Source organism: Camelus dromedarius, chromosome 10 (assembly GCF_036321535.1).
Source record: "Camelus dromedarius isolate mCamDro1 chromosome 10, mCamDro1.pat, whole genome shotgun sequence".
In the NCBI taxonomy this organism is placed as follows: Eukaryota; Metazoa; Chordata; class Mammalia; order Artiodactyla; family Camelidae; genus Camelus; species Camelus dromedarius.
Window position 1 is genome coordinate 59,887,919 of NC_087445.1, and position 17,354 is coordinate 59,905,272.

Consider the following 17,354-nt stretch of genomic DNA (forward strand, 5'->3'; position numbering starts at 1 on the left):
GGTGGCTCTTCCCCCACCCCAGGGTCCCAGCGGAGGCCCCCAACCCACCCATCCCTCCCCAGTCACTGCCAAGTCCTGCGAAACAGCAGAAGCTTCTCAAATTCTAGATGCAGGTTACGCGTATGGCCTTACGAGTTAACTCGGGTTCACTAATTCTCCTGTCTCCATGCAGTGGGGGAAATGGGGGTGGGGGTGGGGAGCAGCTGGGCCAGACTGTGGCCATAGCGCCTGCACATATGTGTGTATATGTGTGAGTGTATGTGTCTCCACAAGAACCCCCCTCCCCGCCTACTCAGCAGACGTTTATTGAGCACCTTATATTGGCAAGAGATTGAGTTGGGTCATTTCTAAAATCCGTTCATTCATCAAATACTTACTGAGTACCTACTGTGTGCCAGAGGACAGAGGGGTGAACAAGGTAAGGTCTCTGCTCTTGTGCAGTTTACAGGCTGGTTTGGAGACAGTCAGTCAGTAATACATTTGAGGCAGTGGTAAGTCCTGTGATGAAAAGAAAGCCAGGGAACGGGCTGGAAAGTGATGGAGGGGGCAGGGATGTTTGTAGATTTGTGTGGGCCGAGGAGGCCTCTTTGAGTAAGTGTCATTCGAGCAGAAACCTGTTTGAGGAGAAGAGCCAGCCTGGTGGGATGTGTGTGGAGAGCAGTGTTCCAGGCAGAGGGAGCAGCAAGTTCGAAGGCCCTGAGGTCAAAGTGAGCCCAGGCCAGAGAATGCAGAGCAGGATGAACTTGGCGGGAGGTGCAGTAACGGGGCAGAATGTTCGGGATGAAGTCAGAGAGCGTGACTGGGTCATGTTGGCCCCTGCGGGTCATGGGAGGGAGTGTGGGTTTAATTCTGAATGTGATTGGGTGGAGGTCTTTGAGCATTCTGAGCAGGGGAAGGGAAGTGGTTGGGGGGTGACATGTTCTGACTGACATTTTTCAGCGGGCACCCTGGCTGCACTATGCAGGGCTGACTGTAAGGCAGGAAAGAGAAGGAGAGGCTGTTGTGTTGAGCCAGGGGATTCTCTCGTCAGCTGCTGTCATTCATGTGAGTCATCAAGGTGCTGCCTTCCCACAACCCCTGCTCTGGAGCTCGGGTCTCAGTGAAGCACACGGCTGCTGGAGGACTCTGAGGCCGGAGGAGCCTGGCCCACTCCGTCCGCCTAACCCCCTGCCCTGTCCTTCTCATATTTTCCCTCCACATTTGTTTCTCATGGGGACCATATTTTTAGGGGAGTTATCTGGGGAATAATTTGTATTAAGACCCTAAGGGAAAATAGTAGCTTTCCTTGACTGGCTTTAGAAACAGAAGCTCATGTTTACCCAATAGGATTTATGGCCAGAAAATAGAGATGAGGGACAGTTTGGGTTTGGAAAAAAGCCATACAAAGGGGATTCAGCTTGAGAACAACCTTGAAGTAGGAACTAGAAACCTGGGCTCAAGCCAGCATAGCAGTGACTAGCTTTGGGACATTTGGACACGCTCCTTAACCTCTGAGTCCACTTCCTCATTGGGAGAGACAGTGTGTGTCTGCCAGCCTCACGAGGCTGACACAGGGTGCGGTGAAGTAAGAATGTGGGAGCCCTGTGCGCAGATGTGCCATGCAAATAGGAGATGGCAGATCCCTTCTCAGGAAATTACAGGCATTTGTAGCTCATTAGCTATTCATACGCATTCAAAAAATAATTCCTTGAGACACCCTGTAATGAGGGGGTGGGTGCTTGCCCGGGTCATGTAGTCAGTCCTAAGAGGAAGGAACCGTCGGTGTGATGAGGTCTGGTTGACTCTCCGCTCCCCAACCCCACTAACTGATTTGAGAACTGGATAATTTCCCACTGTCTGGCCAAGACATTTAAGACCTTTATGTGGGCTGTTCCTGGAAGGTTATTGGCTGAGGTCTCCAGAGCAAAAGTTAGGGGAGTCGGCCTGGAGTCTCTGGGAGAAATCGTAGGAGACGTGCAGACAGACGGACAGATAATGACGCATGCACACGAAGGTGAACCCAGCGCAGTTACAGCTGCGGGGGCTCACAGTGCTTGTGGATACGTTATATGTGTAAATAAATGGTTAAAACTGTGAAAATTGCTTCAGTGGAAGTATCTTCAAAGTACTGAGAAGGGAGGGACTAATGCTGCCAGGGGTGGATACAGGAAGGACTCCAAGAGGAGGGGGCATTTGAGCAGATTCCTGTGAGATCCCTGATGCCCTCTATGTAAAAAAGAGGGGTGCTGCTTTGCTGGCAACGATGAGGGCTGTGAAATGGCGCTGTGGATCCCGGGGTCCCAGGAGCAGTCCAGGCCAGATTGTGCGAAACTGCTGTCCAAGCTGATGTTGGCTTATCTGACTAAAGAGTTTGAATTTTTCTCCTTCTTTTATGCAATATTTAGCCAGAGATGATAGAGCCGTGCTGAGGCCCGGTGAGCTAGCGTTGGTAAAATGTAAGGGTGGGCCCCTCCGTGCCTAGCATGGTGCCTTGTCTGAGGTCAGCGTTTATGTATTTACTGACATGACAACATGATGACTCCGGAGGAGAGGTCCCTTCATGTGCCCTGCAGTGTCAGATTGGCCCAGTGCTGCCGTCCACACCGAGAGCAGCTGCTGAGGGGTGTGCCTTCCCGGCTGGGGAGCAGTGGAGGGGCGTGATCCGTCCCCACAAGCACCTTCTGTGAAGTGGTGCCCTGTCAGTAATTACAAAAGTACTTTTGACATTGAGTAAGCAAGTGATTAAATTATCTGTGGTCCGCAGAGATGGGAGACAAAGGAAGGAGCCTTTTTCACTCACTTTCTGTCACTCATTGAGGTGGGTGACATTGCCCTTGACCCCAGACCATGCTTCCCTCTGCCTTGTCCCAGCCCTCTTCTCAGACGTGCCACGGTCAGCTGAAGCTCATGGATCTGACTGCTAGATTGACTTCTCCTTTCCTGTGTGTTCTCTGCACACAAGCAGAGACCGTTCTGGGGAAGGCACCCCCTGCCCCACCCCAGCCTGTGATCTCATTACTCACAGGTCGGGATGCTGATAACGGTCCTGACCAAGGCTCTTCGCTTAGGATCAAGCCACTTTCTTGCCATATTCCTTTGTCTTTGCCCCCTAATCACTCCCAGGTGACATTCAAAGGCTCTCACATATCCTGCTGGACACGGCTTTGTCCTCTTATCACATCTCAGAACCAGAAACAGTAACTAGAAGACTGAACCTTTTTTGGATGTTGTAGGGACTTAATTTATTCAGGTGGCTTCCTACCAAGGCCGGAAGAGAAAGAGGTCCATCATTTTTTAATTTTTCTTTTCTGGTACTTGCTCTCTCTCCCCACCTTTAAACTTTTTTTTTGTGGAAAAATTTAAACAAATACAAAAGAGAAGAGAATTTATAATGAACCTGTAAGTACCAGCTTCAACACTGATCAGCTCTGGGGCATCTTGTAGCCTCTATATCCCACTTACCCACCCTTAATTATTTTGAAGCAAATACCAGACATCCTATCAGTTCATCTATGAATGTTTTAGTGTGTGTTACTAAAAGATGAAGGCTGTGTGAAATTGTAATACTTCCTTTATCGCACCTAATTATTCTTTCATGTCACCAGATAACTGATCAATGTTTAGATTTTCCTGAGTATCTCAAAATCTTTCAACGCTACGTTTTAATCGGGATCCATTGCAGTTGTCGGTGAGTCTGTGAAGTTTCTGTACATCTACTGGTGCTCCTTCTGTCTCTCTTTTTTCCCTATGGTTTATTTATTGAAGAAACTGGGTCTTTGGTTCTCTTTAGTTTCACATAAGCGTAGGTTCTGCTGATTGGAGCCCAGTAGCACTGTTTAGCATGTTCCTGCCTCCTGTCTATTTCCTATGAATTGGTGTTGCGTCTAAAGATTTGTTTTGGATTAAGGTTTGATTTTTTTGGCCAGCACACTTAATAGATGGTGGTGTGAAGTTCTTCCAGGAGGCACATAATGTTTAGTTGTCTCTTTGTGATGGTTGATTCAGTTTTAAAATGTGTTAGGTATTTAAGAGGGTTCCAGCCCATTAATGCTTACCTGGGCCCAGGTGTTGGGGGAAAGAGAGAATGTGGTGTGCTCACAGAGTTCTTTCTCTGTCGAAGTCTGACAGTGGCGGTGGCTCTTGTATCCCCTGTCCCTGAACTGTTGGTCCTTCCACACTTGCTGGAAGGTGAGTCAGCATGGATTTGGTGTGGGGCACTGCCTGTCATTCCTTTCTCTCGGCCGTGAAAGACCCGTTCACTTAAGAACCATTAAGGAAGGAGAGGCTCAGATTCTTTGAAAGTTATTTTTGTCCTTAGAGGTGTTTCTTGGTTTGGCTAAACCAGCTGCTTTCACTGGTGCTCTCCAGGCGGGAGCTTCCATTTCATTTGTAAGGTGATTCTCTTCTCCTTTTAGGATCTCATTTTGCCCAACGGCGGGACTCCAGCAGGCACCTCGAGTCCAGCTTCTTCATCTTCCCTTCTCAACAGACTCCAGCTTGATGATGACATTGATGGTGAGACCAGAGACCTCTTTGTCACGGTTGATGATCCCAAGAAGCACGTGTGTACAATGGAGACCTACATCACGTACAGGATCACCACCAAAGTAGGTCCCTTCTTATCTTCCGCCCATGTTGAATGTTTTGGAGAATTGGAGTCCTGTCGCCATGATGCCTGCCTGCTTTTTCTCTCCCTTTGTACAACTCTGTTCACTTTTATTACAATTATGGTGAGAGTGGACATATTCAGATTAAAAGGGTTATACGTAAGGTTTTTTTTTTTATCTTAAAATGAAGGAGAAATTGTGACTAGTCTTTCAAATAAAATCTTTAATTCATGTACTTTCATTTGTTTTCTATGATGATACTGTGTAACACGTTAATATCACATTACTCTTCAAATTTATGAATCATTGTAGCAACCTGAAGCTCTGTGGTGAGACTACAATTTGGTGCAATTAGACTTGGTGGTAGGGAGAGAAGGAATCAGAGAAGGATGGGAACTAATATTTATTGACTTTCTGCCAAGTGCAACTATGTTACTGCCTCATCTTTTCCATACCTGGTTCACGTTTGAAAATTTGTGTGTGTGTACACACACATGCACTCGCACACTCTTTCCCCGTCACCCTTGCCACTGGGTACCTAATGTTTCTCAGGCATCAGGCTAGCTGCCTAGATGTGTATTATATCCTCAGAGGCCCTAGGCTGATACATGCATTCCCATGAATCACTTCCAGTTACTTATTTTTTTGCCCTGTAGTCAGTGAAATGTAAAACCTGTTTTTCTTGAACTTGTGCTCTTAACAGCTAAATGACACAGTGACTGCCTCGCTGGCACAGCTGTTCTCGCCTGCCTTGACGCTTCCGCACCCCTGTGTGTCCCCTGCCCTGCGGTTTACCTCCCTGCGAACTGATCCACAGGCCGGTGCGCGCTCTGCAGCTCACCGCTCCCTCCTTCGCCTTTCTCCTCTGTGTTCTTATTTCTATCCCCTTTCCTGGGGTTATTTGATTTCCTGTAAGTCAGAATACGTCTTAGGGTAATCTTTTCTAAGTCCCAATCTCGCATTTTCACCTGGCTTCAAGGACAACACCTCAAGGGCGAACTTGCTGCACGATCCAGTTTTACGTCTCACGGTGAACTCCACTTCTGATCTCCAACAACAGTTCTTTTCTTTTCCTGTTTCAAATAGCGACACCAGGTTGAATATCTTGTTGATGCATGTGGAGCCTTCTTTCTGGGTGTTGTGTTAAAGGACCTGTAGGGATGTGTGATAATGAGAGAGGACAGACAGGAGCACAGGGTCCTAAACACCCCATCTTGTCCGGGGATCCCCACCAGTGCTGATGCTCTCAAGCAAAGTTAATGGTCAGAGAATAAGGTTGTACAAATACTAGCTTTATTACTTTGAGCTTTGACTCCCCGGTCTACTTCAGGTTCCTGATGACAAAAGCTGGACAAAGTGCAGCTGCTTTTGCCTGAGCTGAAGTGAGCCTTGGCGTGAGAGTCAGTGCAGGCAAAGCATCTCCCACCCAGATCTGTGTCGTGGTGCATGTCTTCTCTCTCCGGTGGTGGGGAGACGCCTTCTCAGGGCAGGCAGGCCCTGGCAGCTTTCTCTGCAGGCCTCTAGAAAGTAACATCATGATAATAGCTAATTATCGAGCATTTGCCACATAAAGTAGAAACCTTTAAAATTTTATATAAGTAATATATGCTCATTGTAGAGAAATTAGAAAACTCCGGTTATGCTAAAACAGTAAATTAAAGAACACTTAGGAGCTCACCAGCCAAAAATAATCATTTATAATTCTCTGAACTATTTATCTCTATCCATTTACAAAAATGAGCATTTTGCATGCTGCCAATTCACTCAACACGTTGCGAATGTCTTTCTCTGCTAGTAAATGCCAATGAGCACACTTTCATGTCATCATTTCTAAGACTGCAGTAGTGTTCTGCTGTGTGGACGCGCTGTCATTTATTTTGTGCTAAGTGTTTTAAATATATCACCCGTTAATCTTCACACTCAGTGAACATGACTGGTAGGTAGTATTCTTATTTTTGCAAGTAAGGAAACTGAGACAGCGATACTAAGAAAATTGCTCAAAGATACGCAACTAACATGTGGTGGAGTTATTAGATCTCGAACCCAGATCTGTCTTGTGCTGTGCTTCCAAAAGACATGATTTTCAAGAAAGTCCCCCGCCCACCCACCCCCAGCCTGACTGTTGAGTCTGATGATAATGTGGAAATAGACTGGAGGTTGGGGAAATAGAGAGGAGCCTTCAGCTCCCTCTAGAATTCATCCTCTTGCCTTTTCCTTCATCGCCAGACAGTCATCATCAAGACTTATGTCCCTATTAATTCCTCTTTTCAAATGTCTCTGTGGTCAGCAGAGACTAAATGCCGCTGAGAGGTCAAGTTACATATAAGGATTGCAAAGTGGACGTTCGATTTAATGACAAGAAGGGGGTTGATGACCGTGGTGAGAGCAGTTTCACTGGTGCAGCACCCAGTTTGCAGTGGGTTTGGGTGAGTGAGAAGAAAGAAAGAAAAGACATCCTGAGTGTTCATGGTTGGGCGTTGAAAGTGAGCGAGAGGAAGAACGTAGATGGAGGGGGATGTGGCTTTGAGGGGGTGAGACAGTTTGTGTTTTTAAGGATGGAAGAGACTTGTTTAAGTGCCCTGTGGCCAGCGTTGCTAGAGAAGGAGACATTAGGTTGAAGGTTGGAGGGTGGGATGGAAGCCACTGAGCAGGTGGAAGGAGAGTGTCCCAAGAAAAAGGGGAGGGAGGGAATGGCTTCTGATGGGGAGGTGTACTTTTCCCATTGTTTCTGGAGGAAGAAGGGAAGTGTGTGTGTGTGTGTGTGTGTGTCTGGAAGTCGAAGGGTTTTTGCTTATATCTGCTGTTCCTCTGTGAGTAGATGATGAGGTCTTTGCTAAGTGTGAAAGGGAGGTTTTGAAGTGGGGCTCAGAAGCTTTCAAAACTTCTACAGGCTTTGCATTAACTCATGGAAAGTAGGAAAAAGAGTTGACTAAGGAAGTACGAAGACATTGCTTGGCAGCGTTGAGGGTCCAGTTGTAGAATTTGTGTCACTCAGTGTGTTTGCCTCATGATTTTGTTTCTCTTCCCGACCGTGCCTTGGTCTGGTAAAGCAGGCAGTGGATGGGTGCGTTTTTGCCAGAGTTGTATGAATGACAGCAGGGAAGGGACACCTAGGATACTGGCACAGAAGAGGTGCAGGTAATGGGTCACTGAATTGCTGCTGAATAAGGAAGAAAGTAAAGACAGGAATGGGTAGATTGTTAGGAACTGTAGGCCCTGAGGCTGAGAAACCAGGGGTACTGGGAAATGGAAGAGTCTGAAATACAGCAGGTGCTGGCTAGGGAGGGAGATGCCTGAATTTCCGCGTGCTGACCGAGCCCGCGGGAGCGGAGGGAGGCACTGTTGGCTTAGAGGTAGGTGCTGTACGCGCCAACCAGCTGGATCTTGAGGGCACCCAGATTATGAAGCCCGAGAACCAGGTGCGCTCGGAGTCAGGAGAGAGGCCAGGGGTGTCAGGAGGTGACAGATATGAGTAGGGGTGGAGATTTCTGTATGTTGATGGCCTGAGCCTCAGCAGGGTTTTCCTGGGGCCGTGGAGGCGTGGCGGGGAGGAGCGGGATGTGGGCGGCAACTCTTGGTCTTAGTGGTTTGGGGAAATGTAAGAAAACCAGCAGCTTTCCACTGGAGGGGACAGTATTCTCAGGGGAGAGCCGGCTTTCAGAATTTGAACAGGCTGAGGCACTACGGGACTTTACTGTGTTCTCTGCAGGCCCCATCCTCAGGTGCTCTCCTAGGGCTGTGGGGCTTTGAAGCAGAATGGGTGAGCTGGCTAATATTGATGGGGAACGAGGTCCCTTTTTAGGGGGAGGGAGTCATTCAGACTTAGATCCAGCAGTGGCCCGAACAGATGGCATTTCTGACAAAGACCAAATCTCTCTAGAGCCAGTCGGCTATAAATTTTGGATTGAATGGAAATTCTCTGGAAAGGCTCCTGGCCACAGTCACGGGGCCCATCAGCTCTGGGGGGAACAAAGAGGAGTTCTTTTGTGGTCAGGTGAGGCCCAGAGGACTGGGTGCTCTCCTGGACGTTTGATTTTACTGTGGCTCTGTGCTAGGTCTTCCAAAGTGTTGAACTTAAAAAAAAAAAAAAAATTTGGCAGAGATGCCTACAGGTGACCAAGGAGATATTCACAGGGAGCAGTGGTGAAAATGACTACTCCTCATTACAACTCTTGCGCTCGGCTGTCTATTTGTAGATCTGACTTGGGGTGTGTGCCCCTGACCTTGTGATCTTTGTGGGACGTTCTAGATTGTGCAGCACAGCAAGGAAGGGCACAGAACAGAACTGTAAAGTGATCGCCTCCGATTATGGAATCGTGGAAGTGCACTTTCCTTTCTTTTTTTTATTGCTTCGTTTACCATGGATATTGGAAAATAGAGATAAACACTTATTAGTACTTTGTTTTCCTGTCTAAGTTAGACCCTGAATTTCACAGAGGAAAATTTTACTACAAACTCATAGTTGGAGTTTTATTGGCATATTTTATGAGTACTGTATGTCTTATTACTGACTGGATTTCTCTCCGGAAATTCACAGTACTGTCTGTGGCCCAGTTTTAACGAGTGTGCAGAATTCCAAGGTGAGTGCGTTTTTGCCAGCCTCATTCCAGGCTCTGCTTTTTCTCTCTGTCCTTGTTTTTCCTGTATCTTTCTCACCTCCTTCTGATTTATGTCATTTGATTGTATTCCACGTATCACTACATCTTTTCTAGAACAAGTGGTGGTAAAAATAAGTAAAATAAATTTAGGTTGGAGAGTGTGAGCATCCTTCTGTTTCATGATGATTATTTTTTTTATCTCATTGCTTTCCAAAGCATCAAACAAGTTTTACTGCTTTATTAAATCCCTTATGTCCTATTAAAAAAAAAATGAGCGTTTGTGTGTGTATGATTACAAAAGTATTATATGAGAATATTAGAAAGTTTGGAAATGAAGTTGAATATAAAGAAGATAGTTGTCATTATCATTTCTAGAAATGATATATTTTTATATCCAAAATTTTAGCACCAATGAATAATTTATAGTGTATATAGAATTAATTTTGTATCCTGCTGTTTTTCTTAAAACTATATTAAAGAATTTTTTGTCATTAAAAATGTCTTACAGACGTGATTACTGATAAACATAGAGTAAATATGCCACAATTTCCTTAACTATTTTTTATTGCCGGACATTTAGGTTGCTTTGATTTTGTTGTTGTTGTTGTTGTTGTTGTTGTAATTTTTGCAGTGAACATCATTGCACAGATATCTTTGCCACAGTTTAAAAATTATTTTCTAATGGTAGATTCTTAGCGTAGCAGCGATTTAAGACACATGTATATGCCATAAATAAAGGAGATAATTCAGGTGAGTATTTTTAAAAGCTTGCAATGAGGGCAGACTTTTCATCAATGTCACTAAAAGTAGTAACCATAAAGGGAAAAAAATGGATGAATTTGACTACATAGCAAAAAATTCTGTATAATAAAAATCATTTGGCAATTATGATAGGTAAATGACTGTAAAGAGCTTTCACAGGTGGAAATGGCTAGACTTACAAATTTTTAAAAAGACTTCCCATGAAAAAAGAAAAACACACAGCCAACAAGCATTTGAAAGGAAAAAACAAAACATTTGAAAGGATGGTCAACCCCAATAATCATTAAACACAAGTAAAACAAAGATGATATGTTATTTTTCAGCTGTAATTTCATCAAAGATAACCATTATTGAGAATAAAGGGTAAGAAGATAAATCAGTCTGTATCTGGAAACAGTTGGGTGATTAAAAATATGTGTACTCTTTTCATCCAACAATTCCATCAAGAGAATTATTAAACAGGTGCCCAGTGATGTTTACTGTAGTTTTGTTTATTGATTTAAAAATTAGAAACAATCTGAGGATTAGGTTTAATTATGGTATATCCATGTGTATTATGTACATCTGAACTTACTGACATAGAAAGATGTCCAAGATGTATTAAAGAGATACAGGAAATTGTGAGTGACTGTGCCTAGAAAAAGCATAGAAAGATACACTCCATAATATTAATTGCAGTTTTCTGTTTAGAGGAATTATATCTGATCTTTTAATTTTTATTTCTTCATTTTTACTGAAGTTTTAAAATAAGTATGTCTAACCTAAATAAATAGAAGGGGAGAAAACAAAGCAGTTGCCCCAAAGTAAAATTGGTTAGAGCATAAACTAAACTTGTTTTCTCCGACATACTGCTTTTTGTCGTTACCAAATATTGATTTCAAAGTTAGAGTAGAAATGTTACATAGACTGTAATTTATGAAGCAGATTTGCAAACCATCATAAACATCAGTTCTGTTTATGATGAAAGCAAGTTGCCTTTGTCACCTTTCAAAATATGCCTTTCATGAGCCCATAGTCATCGGCATGTCCCCAGACAGAGCCTGTTGGGGGCTGTGTGGGGTCTTGAAGAACGTCCCTTCCAGCTGCCTCCTTACTGGTGGGGAGACCGGGGCTCCAGGAGACCTGATGGAATCTCCGAGGTGCTAGGACTGCTCATGCCCCGGCCTCAGGAGGAGTGCCAGGCTACCTGCCCCCAATAGCTCTGTCATCCTTATGCCTAAAGATTCATCAATAGTGGTTTGGATTTAAATGTTCTCTCCTCCCCTCCCTTCCTCTCCCCTCTCTGTCTCTCTGTCTCCCTGTCTCCAGTTCTACAATGTTAATTCCTTTGGTGAGTCTTCTAATAAATCACAAATTCCTAGGTTGGACAATTTTGCCCATATCCTCCCACCCCTGCCCATCCTAAGGGAAGGTTGTGTTTCATGGCCATATGCTGGTGTGTGGGACTTTGAAAGAGGGGAAAATGCAGAAAGAGATACTTGGGGGTTAGTCCAAGATCAGGTCCTTTAACATCACAATTTTGCTCAGCTTGTGAGCCTGGCTTTTGGGGAGGATGAAATCATAAATTTTGATGCCAAAGCTGTTCACAGCTTTTTCTTTGATGGATGACTCTTGTTCATGTGTTTTTAAGATTTTCTTGGTGTTGTGGGTTAAAGAAGGCTTTTGGCTTGAAAGAGTAAATTTATAAAATGTAGCTTGAGCCACTTCTGTCTTGTACTTTAATTTCTGAGAGCTGTGACTGTCATTAAGTGGGTACCCTCACAGGGGAAAATGGTTTATCTGAGACACAATTTTCGTTCGGGCAAATTAATGAGTAAAAATCTTGTTTTGGTAAAAAATTAATTGTATTTAATGTTGGTTTTCATTATCAAAGTGTTGCATCCCATTTCAGAAAACTTCAGTTTAGAAAAGGAGATAAGATTAGTATTTTTTCTGTAATCCAGTGACATTTCGGCATTTCCTTCTAGTTTTTTTTTTTAATTATCTAAGATACAGTATATTTTCAAACTTATGGTTCTGGCAGAATATGCCAGATTAGGCAAATCTTTTCTGTTTTCTTCTAACCTGGTTCCTAAATGAGCAGATGATCTGTTATCTCTACCTTTTGGGTTTTTTTCCCCACTTCTGCCTTTGGTAAAACTTGTCAACATACCTAGCAGAAGGTGGGGACCTTTTTTTTTAAAAAAAGAGATTCACAGATTTGGATTCAGTAGCAATATCCTCAGTGGAATTATTCTGCTAAAAGAAATTCTCAAAGTTAAGCTTGGAGGAAATGAATCAAATGTTTCTGAACACAATTCTGAGGGATAGTTGAGTTCCATTCCCTGGGGTGGAGGGGGCGGGGGAAGGAACCTCGACATTTTCATTCTAGATCCTTCAAATTTTTAACTGGACCCTGTGGCTTAGACGCGTTATTCTGTGTTGGTAAACCTTGCCATTGGGTTGGTGCATTTGGTGGAAGGAAAGTTTGTTCTTGCCCAGTTAGATTTATTCAGAGAGTTTTTTCCTTCCCTTCTGCCAAGATGTGTTACTCTTCCCTTACCCTCATTTTGTTCCACTCTCCCCATTTGCAGAGCACTCGGGTGGAGTTTGACCTGCCAGAATATTCTGTTCGTCGAAGATACCAGGATTTCGACTGGTTGAGGAACAAACTGGAAGAATCCCAGCCCACTCATCTCATTCCCGTAGGTACTAAGTCAGGACAGCTCCTTCCTGCTTCGTCCCGCATTCTGTCTCCTGACGCCGTTCACTCAGCCCTTCCACCTTAATTATGGGCAGACTCTATCTGGCTTTTTATGCCAAATTCACCCACCAGATGCACATGAAACATGTTTACGGATGCTGTGGTTTGGGTTTGGGTCTGATTTGCTATGTAGTATGCTGATTTCTTGAGTGAGTTGGGGTAGATGTTCACTTTCATTATGACAGTTAATTTTCTGAGGTGCAGAGTCCTAATTCCCTTTGCTGCCTCTTTCAAGACCGTCTCTTCCACCCTTCCTAGACACTCTTCTTGAGGTTTGGATAACTGCCACCAGGTGGAGAAAGATGTCTCAGCTTACAGCTGGCTGGGCTTTCTTTAGACATGGGTAATTCGGGCCACAGGAATCTAGCACACGATCCACTCAACCACAGCTTTTCATTTAAAAAACAAACCCCAGGGCCACCTACCTCTGTTTACTGAAGCAGCATAATATTTATCTGTCACTTTATCTGCACATTTAAAAAAACAAAACTAGAGGAAACAAAGTTTAAAGAACTGCTTAACTCAACATACATGTTGCGTACTTTGACCTTTTTTTTTTTTTTAAAGTATAAATAATAACTGTTTAGACCCTAGATAGTTCTTGGGCTTTGGGGGCTTTTGGGCAATTTGGGTCATAAAACTCTTCAGCAGAGCTTTATCTTTTAGTAGAAACCTTTGCCGGTTAACTTCTTAGCGCCGCCAGGTTTCCTGTTACCACTGCATCTTCCAGTCTTCCCCCCGCAGTAGGAAGAGGCTGAGTCTGCTATGAACACTCCAGCAGTTTCCCTGGTTTTCGAGGCAAGAGTAGCTGTGTCGTTAGTGCTGTGGTGGGAGCGATGGGTCTTGTCTGGGGCTCTGTCTTTCTCAGGGGGTCTCCCGGAGTTATTTTTGCCACACACACCCCTCCCCCCCCATCACGCATCCCCTCCGCTCTCCAAGCCTGGAGTTTTGCTTTTCTATCTTCTGATCACTTAAAAACCTGCCAAAAAAGAGACGATAGTTTTTAAGCAGTTGGAATTATTCCTTAAAAAATCTTAATTTGGCAAAATTGGCAGCTAATGGAAAAAAGTTTTAATCGACTTTTTATTTTAGAGCAGTATTAGATTTACAGAACTATTGCGAAGATAGTACGTGGGTTCCCACAGACCCCACACCCAGTTTTGCTTATTATTAACATTTTATATTAGTATGGCACATTTGTCACAAATAGTGAACCAGTAATGGTACCTTATTATCAACTTAAAGTCCTTTATTTGGATTTCCTTAGTGTTTGCCTAATGTCCTTTTCCTTGTCCCATCCCACTTACCACATGACATTTAGTGGTTATGTCTCCTTGTTTCCAGGCTCTTCTTGGTTGTGACAGTTTTTTGGGCTTTCCTTGTTTTTGATGACCTTGACAATTTTGAGGACAGTACCAGTCAGGCATTTTGTAGAGTGTCCCTCAGTTGAGATTTATTTGATGTTTTCCTCACGATTAGCCTGGAGTAGTGTGTTTTGAGGAGGAAAAGCACAGAGGTAAAGGGCCATTCTCATCATATTGTATCAAGGGTACATGCTACCACCATGCCTATCACTGTGGATGCTTACCTGGATCGCCTGACTTGAGGTAGTACTTATCAGGTTTCTCCACTGCACAGTTACTCTTTCTTCTCTCCCTCCCCATGCTGTGCTGTTTGGAAGGAAGTTGCTCTTTATGTGTAGCCCACACTGTGCATAAGAGTTACACACAGCTGACTGGATAACAATGGAATATTACTCAGCCATAAAAAAGAATAAAATAATACTATTTGCAGCAACATGGATTGACCTGGAGATTGTCATTCTAAGTGAAGTAAGCCAGAAAGAGGAAGAAAAATGCCATATGATATCACTAATATGTGGAATCTAAAAAAAAGACAAATGAACTTACTAACAAAACAGAAAAAGACTCACAGACATAGAAAACAACATTATGGTTACCAGAGGGGGGAGAGGGTGGGAAGGGATAAATTGAGAGTTTGAGATTTGCAGATACTAACTACTATATATATATAAAATAAGTAAATGACAAATGTATACTGTATATAGCACTGTATCCAATATCTTGTAGTAACCTATAATGAAAAAGATTATGAAAACGAATATATGTATGTATATGTGTGACTGAACTATTATGATGTACACCAGAAATCGACACAACATTGTAAACTGACTATGCTTCAATTAAACAAACAAAAAACCACACCACCTCCTGGCAATGAGGGGTATTTGAAGTTCCGTACTTAAAAATCAAAGGTTAGACAGCGACACCTGCTGGTGAAACATGGTAGCACTCATGCATATACACTGAAGCCCGAACTGTAAAAGAATGGAAGCCTCCAGAATGCCCACGGTGGATCAAGAGTATCTTTAAGTTTGGTTTTCTATGGTCTGGGTAGAAGCAATGAGTAGAAGGTACTTGTGGAAGCACATGGGGACTTAAATTTCTTCATAAATTCTTAGTACATACCTGGGGTGGAGAGAGATTTAATTTAGGAGAGCATCTCTGACTTAAGCATGAAAGTCAGACTTATTTTTCCCCCAAAGAAATTTGTTTTACAGCAGTTTTGCTAGGAAGTATCTATCTGTTATTAATAATCGACTTCGTTGGTTACTAGGTTACTAGGCTTTTTTTTTTACTGCCCTGGGAAGGTGAGGGGTTGTAAGATGGACAGGCGACTCCTGCTCTGCGGAGTTTATTGTCACATGAAGACCCAGTAAATGTGCAACGCAATTAGTGTCCTGTCATGTAGTGAATGTGCACTAAATATTTGTTGAATTGCATAGAAGAAGTAATTTTTTAAAAGGACTTTTTAAAAAATTCTTTTTTTTTTTAAACGGAGATACTGGGATTGAACCCAAGACCTCATGTATGCTAAGCATCCAGTCTACCACTGAGTTATTAAAGGAAGCTGCTGCTAAAAGAAGCCATTTAAAATGCTGACAAGAGGAAATTATACATATAGAGATTGAGCAATTGAAATCTTTATCCAAATTTCCCACCCAGAAATAGCTTTTCAATGACAATACTTTTGTTTCATAGATTATAAAATACTTTCTTATAAATTAATATAAAATATATGTGAAAGTGCTTTACCAAAGTACCAAGTGCTATAAAAATGTAAGTATTTTAAGATCAAACCTTAAAATATTTAGTGCGTTATTGCAAGCTCTGCAGATAGGATTTTTTTTTGTAGGTTCCAACATATATACTCATATATAGTTGTTTTTTTTTTAACCTTTTCATTATGGAAAATGTCAAACATACCAAAGTAGAGAGATTGATTGCAGTGAACCCTCATGTACTCATCACCCAGTTTCAGCGTTTATCAGCTTGTTTCCTCTCTGTCCCTACCCTTTCCTGCATCCCTGATCAGGTGATTTTTTTTTTTTAAAGTGACTTAAACAGCAAAATTTTTTATCTTATACTTCTAGAGGTCAAAAGTCCAAAATCAGTCTCAGGGGATCATATCAAGATGTAGGCAGGGCTGTATCCCTTCTGGAGGCTCAAGGGGAGACTTTGTTCTTTCCCGTTTCCAGCTTCTAGAGGCCACTTGCATTTCTTGACTCAGGCCCCTTCCTCCATCTTCAGGACCAACAGCATAGCATCTCCTTTCTCTCTGACATCTGCTTCTGTTGTTACATCTTTTTTTCCCCCTCAATTCAGGTTAAAATTCACATAACATAAAATTCACCAAAGTGTACAATTCAGTGGCTTTTGTTACACATTCAGAGTTTTGCAGTCACCACCACTAATTCCAGAACATTTTAATCACCCCAGGAAGAAGCTCCACACCCATTAAGCAGTCACTTCCCATTCGCTTGTCTCCCCAGCCCAAACATTGTGAATAATGCTGCGTGAACATTTGTTGTACAGGTTTTTGTTTGAACACTTGTTTTCAGTTATTTTGGCTATATGCCAAGGAGTGGAATTGCTGGATCATACAGTAATTCTGTGTTTAAGTTTTGGGGGAAATGCTAGACTTTTCCCCAGTGACTACCATTTTACATCCCCGCCAGCAATGTATGAGGATTCCAATTCCTCTGTATACTTGCCAACACTTGTTCTTTTCCTTTTTTTTTTTTTTTCCTTTTATAGTTGTCCTAGTGCATGTGAAATGGTATTCCAGGTGATTTTTTAAAATATTTTTTTTGGCTTAAAAGATATATGAAATTTCCACCCTTTAGTCCACTCCCCTCTTTGCCTTCTCTTCTCTGTATTTGCAAATTAATACAAATACTTGGCATTCGTTCGACATCTACCATGAGCTGGGAGCTGTGTTGAGCTCTTTGTTCATATTATTTCATTTACAGAGTATAGTTGCCCTTGATTTTACCAGCAACCCAGATTCCTATGCATAAACAACCCAGAGGTAATTAATAAAGGTGAGGCAGAGAGTAGGTGTGCCCCTTTAAGGAGGCTTGAAATAGGAAGAAACAAATTTATGAAGCCATGGACACTGGACAATAGTAATGCTTATTACAGAAGGAAATTCTGTTTGCAGAAGGATTCACCCCAGCGTTCCTTTCAATAGCAAGCTTCCCTGATTCACTGAACATCAAGTTCAGTGTATGAAATCTGAAGAATGGATAACTCTTTTCAGAAGGTTATCTGTTATGTTCAATGAGACACACCTAACTACTTA

General features: G+C 42.9%; 1 protein-coding gene across 2 annotated transcripts in view; it reads left to right on the top strand.

Annotated features, from left to right (window-relative positions):
• SNX30 (sorting nexin family member 30) overlaps positions 1 to 17,354 on the top strand; it is a 90,518-nt gene that overhangs the window by 39,486 nt on the left and 33,678 nt on the right. For both annotated transcript variants that reach the window (XM_010988554.3, XM_031450216.2), the window contains 2 exons: positions 4,395 to 4,586; positions 12,520 to 12,630. In XM_010988554.3, the coding sequence (XP_010986856.1) occupies positions 4,395 to 4,586; positions 12,520 to 12,630 (303 nt within the window). The remainder of the gene's footprint in view (positions 1 to 4,394; positions 4,587 to 12,519; positions 12,631 to 17,354) is intronic.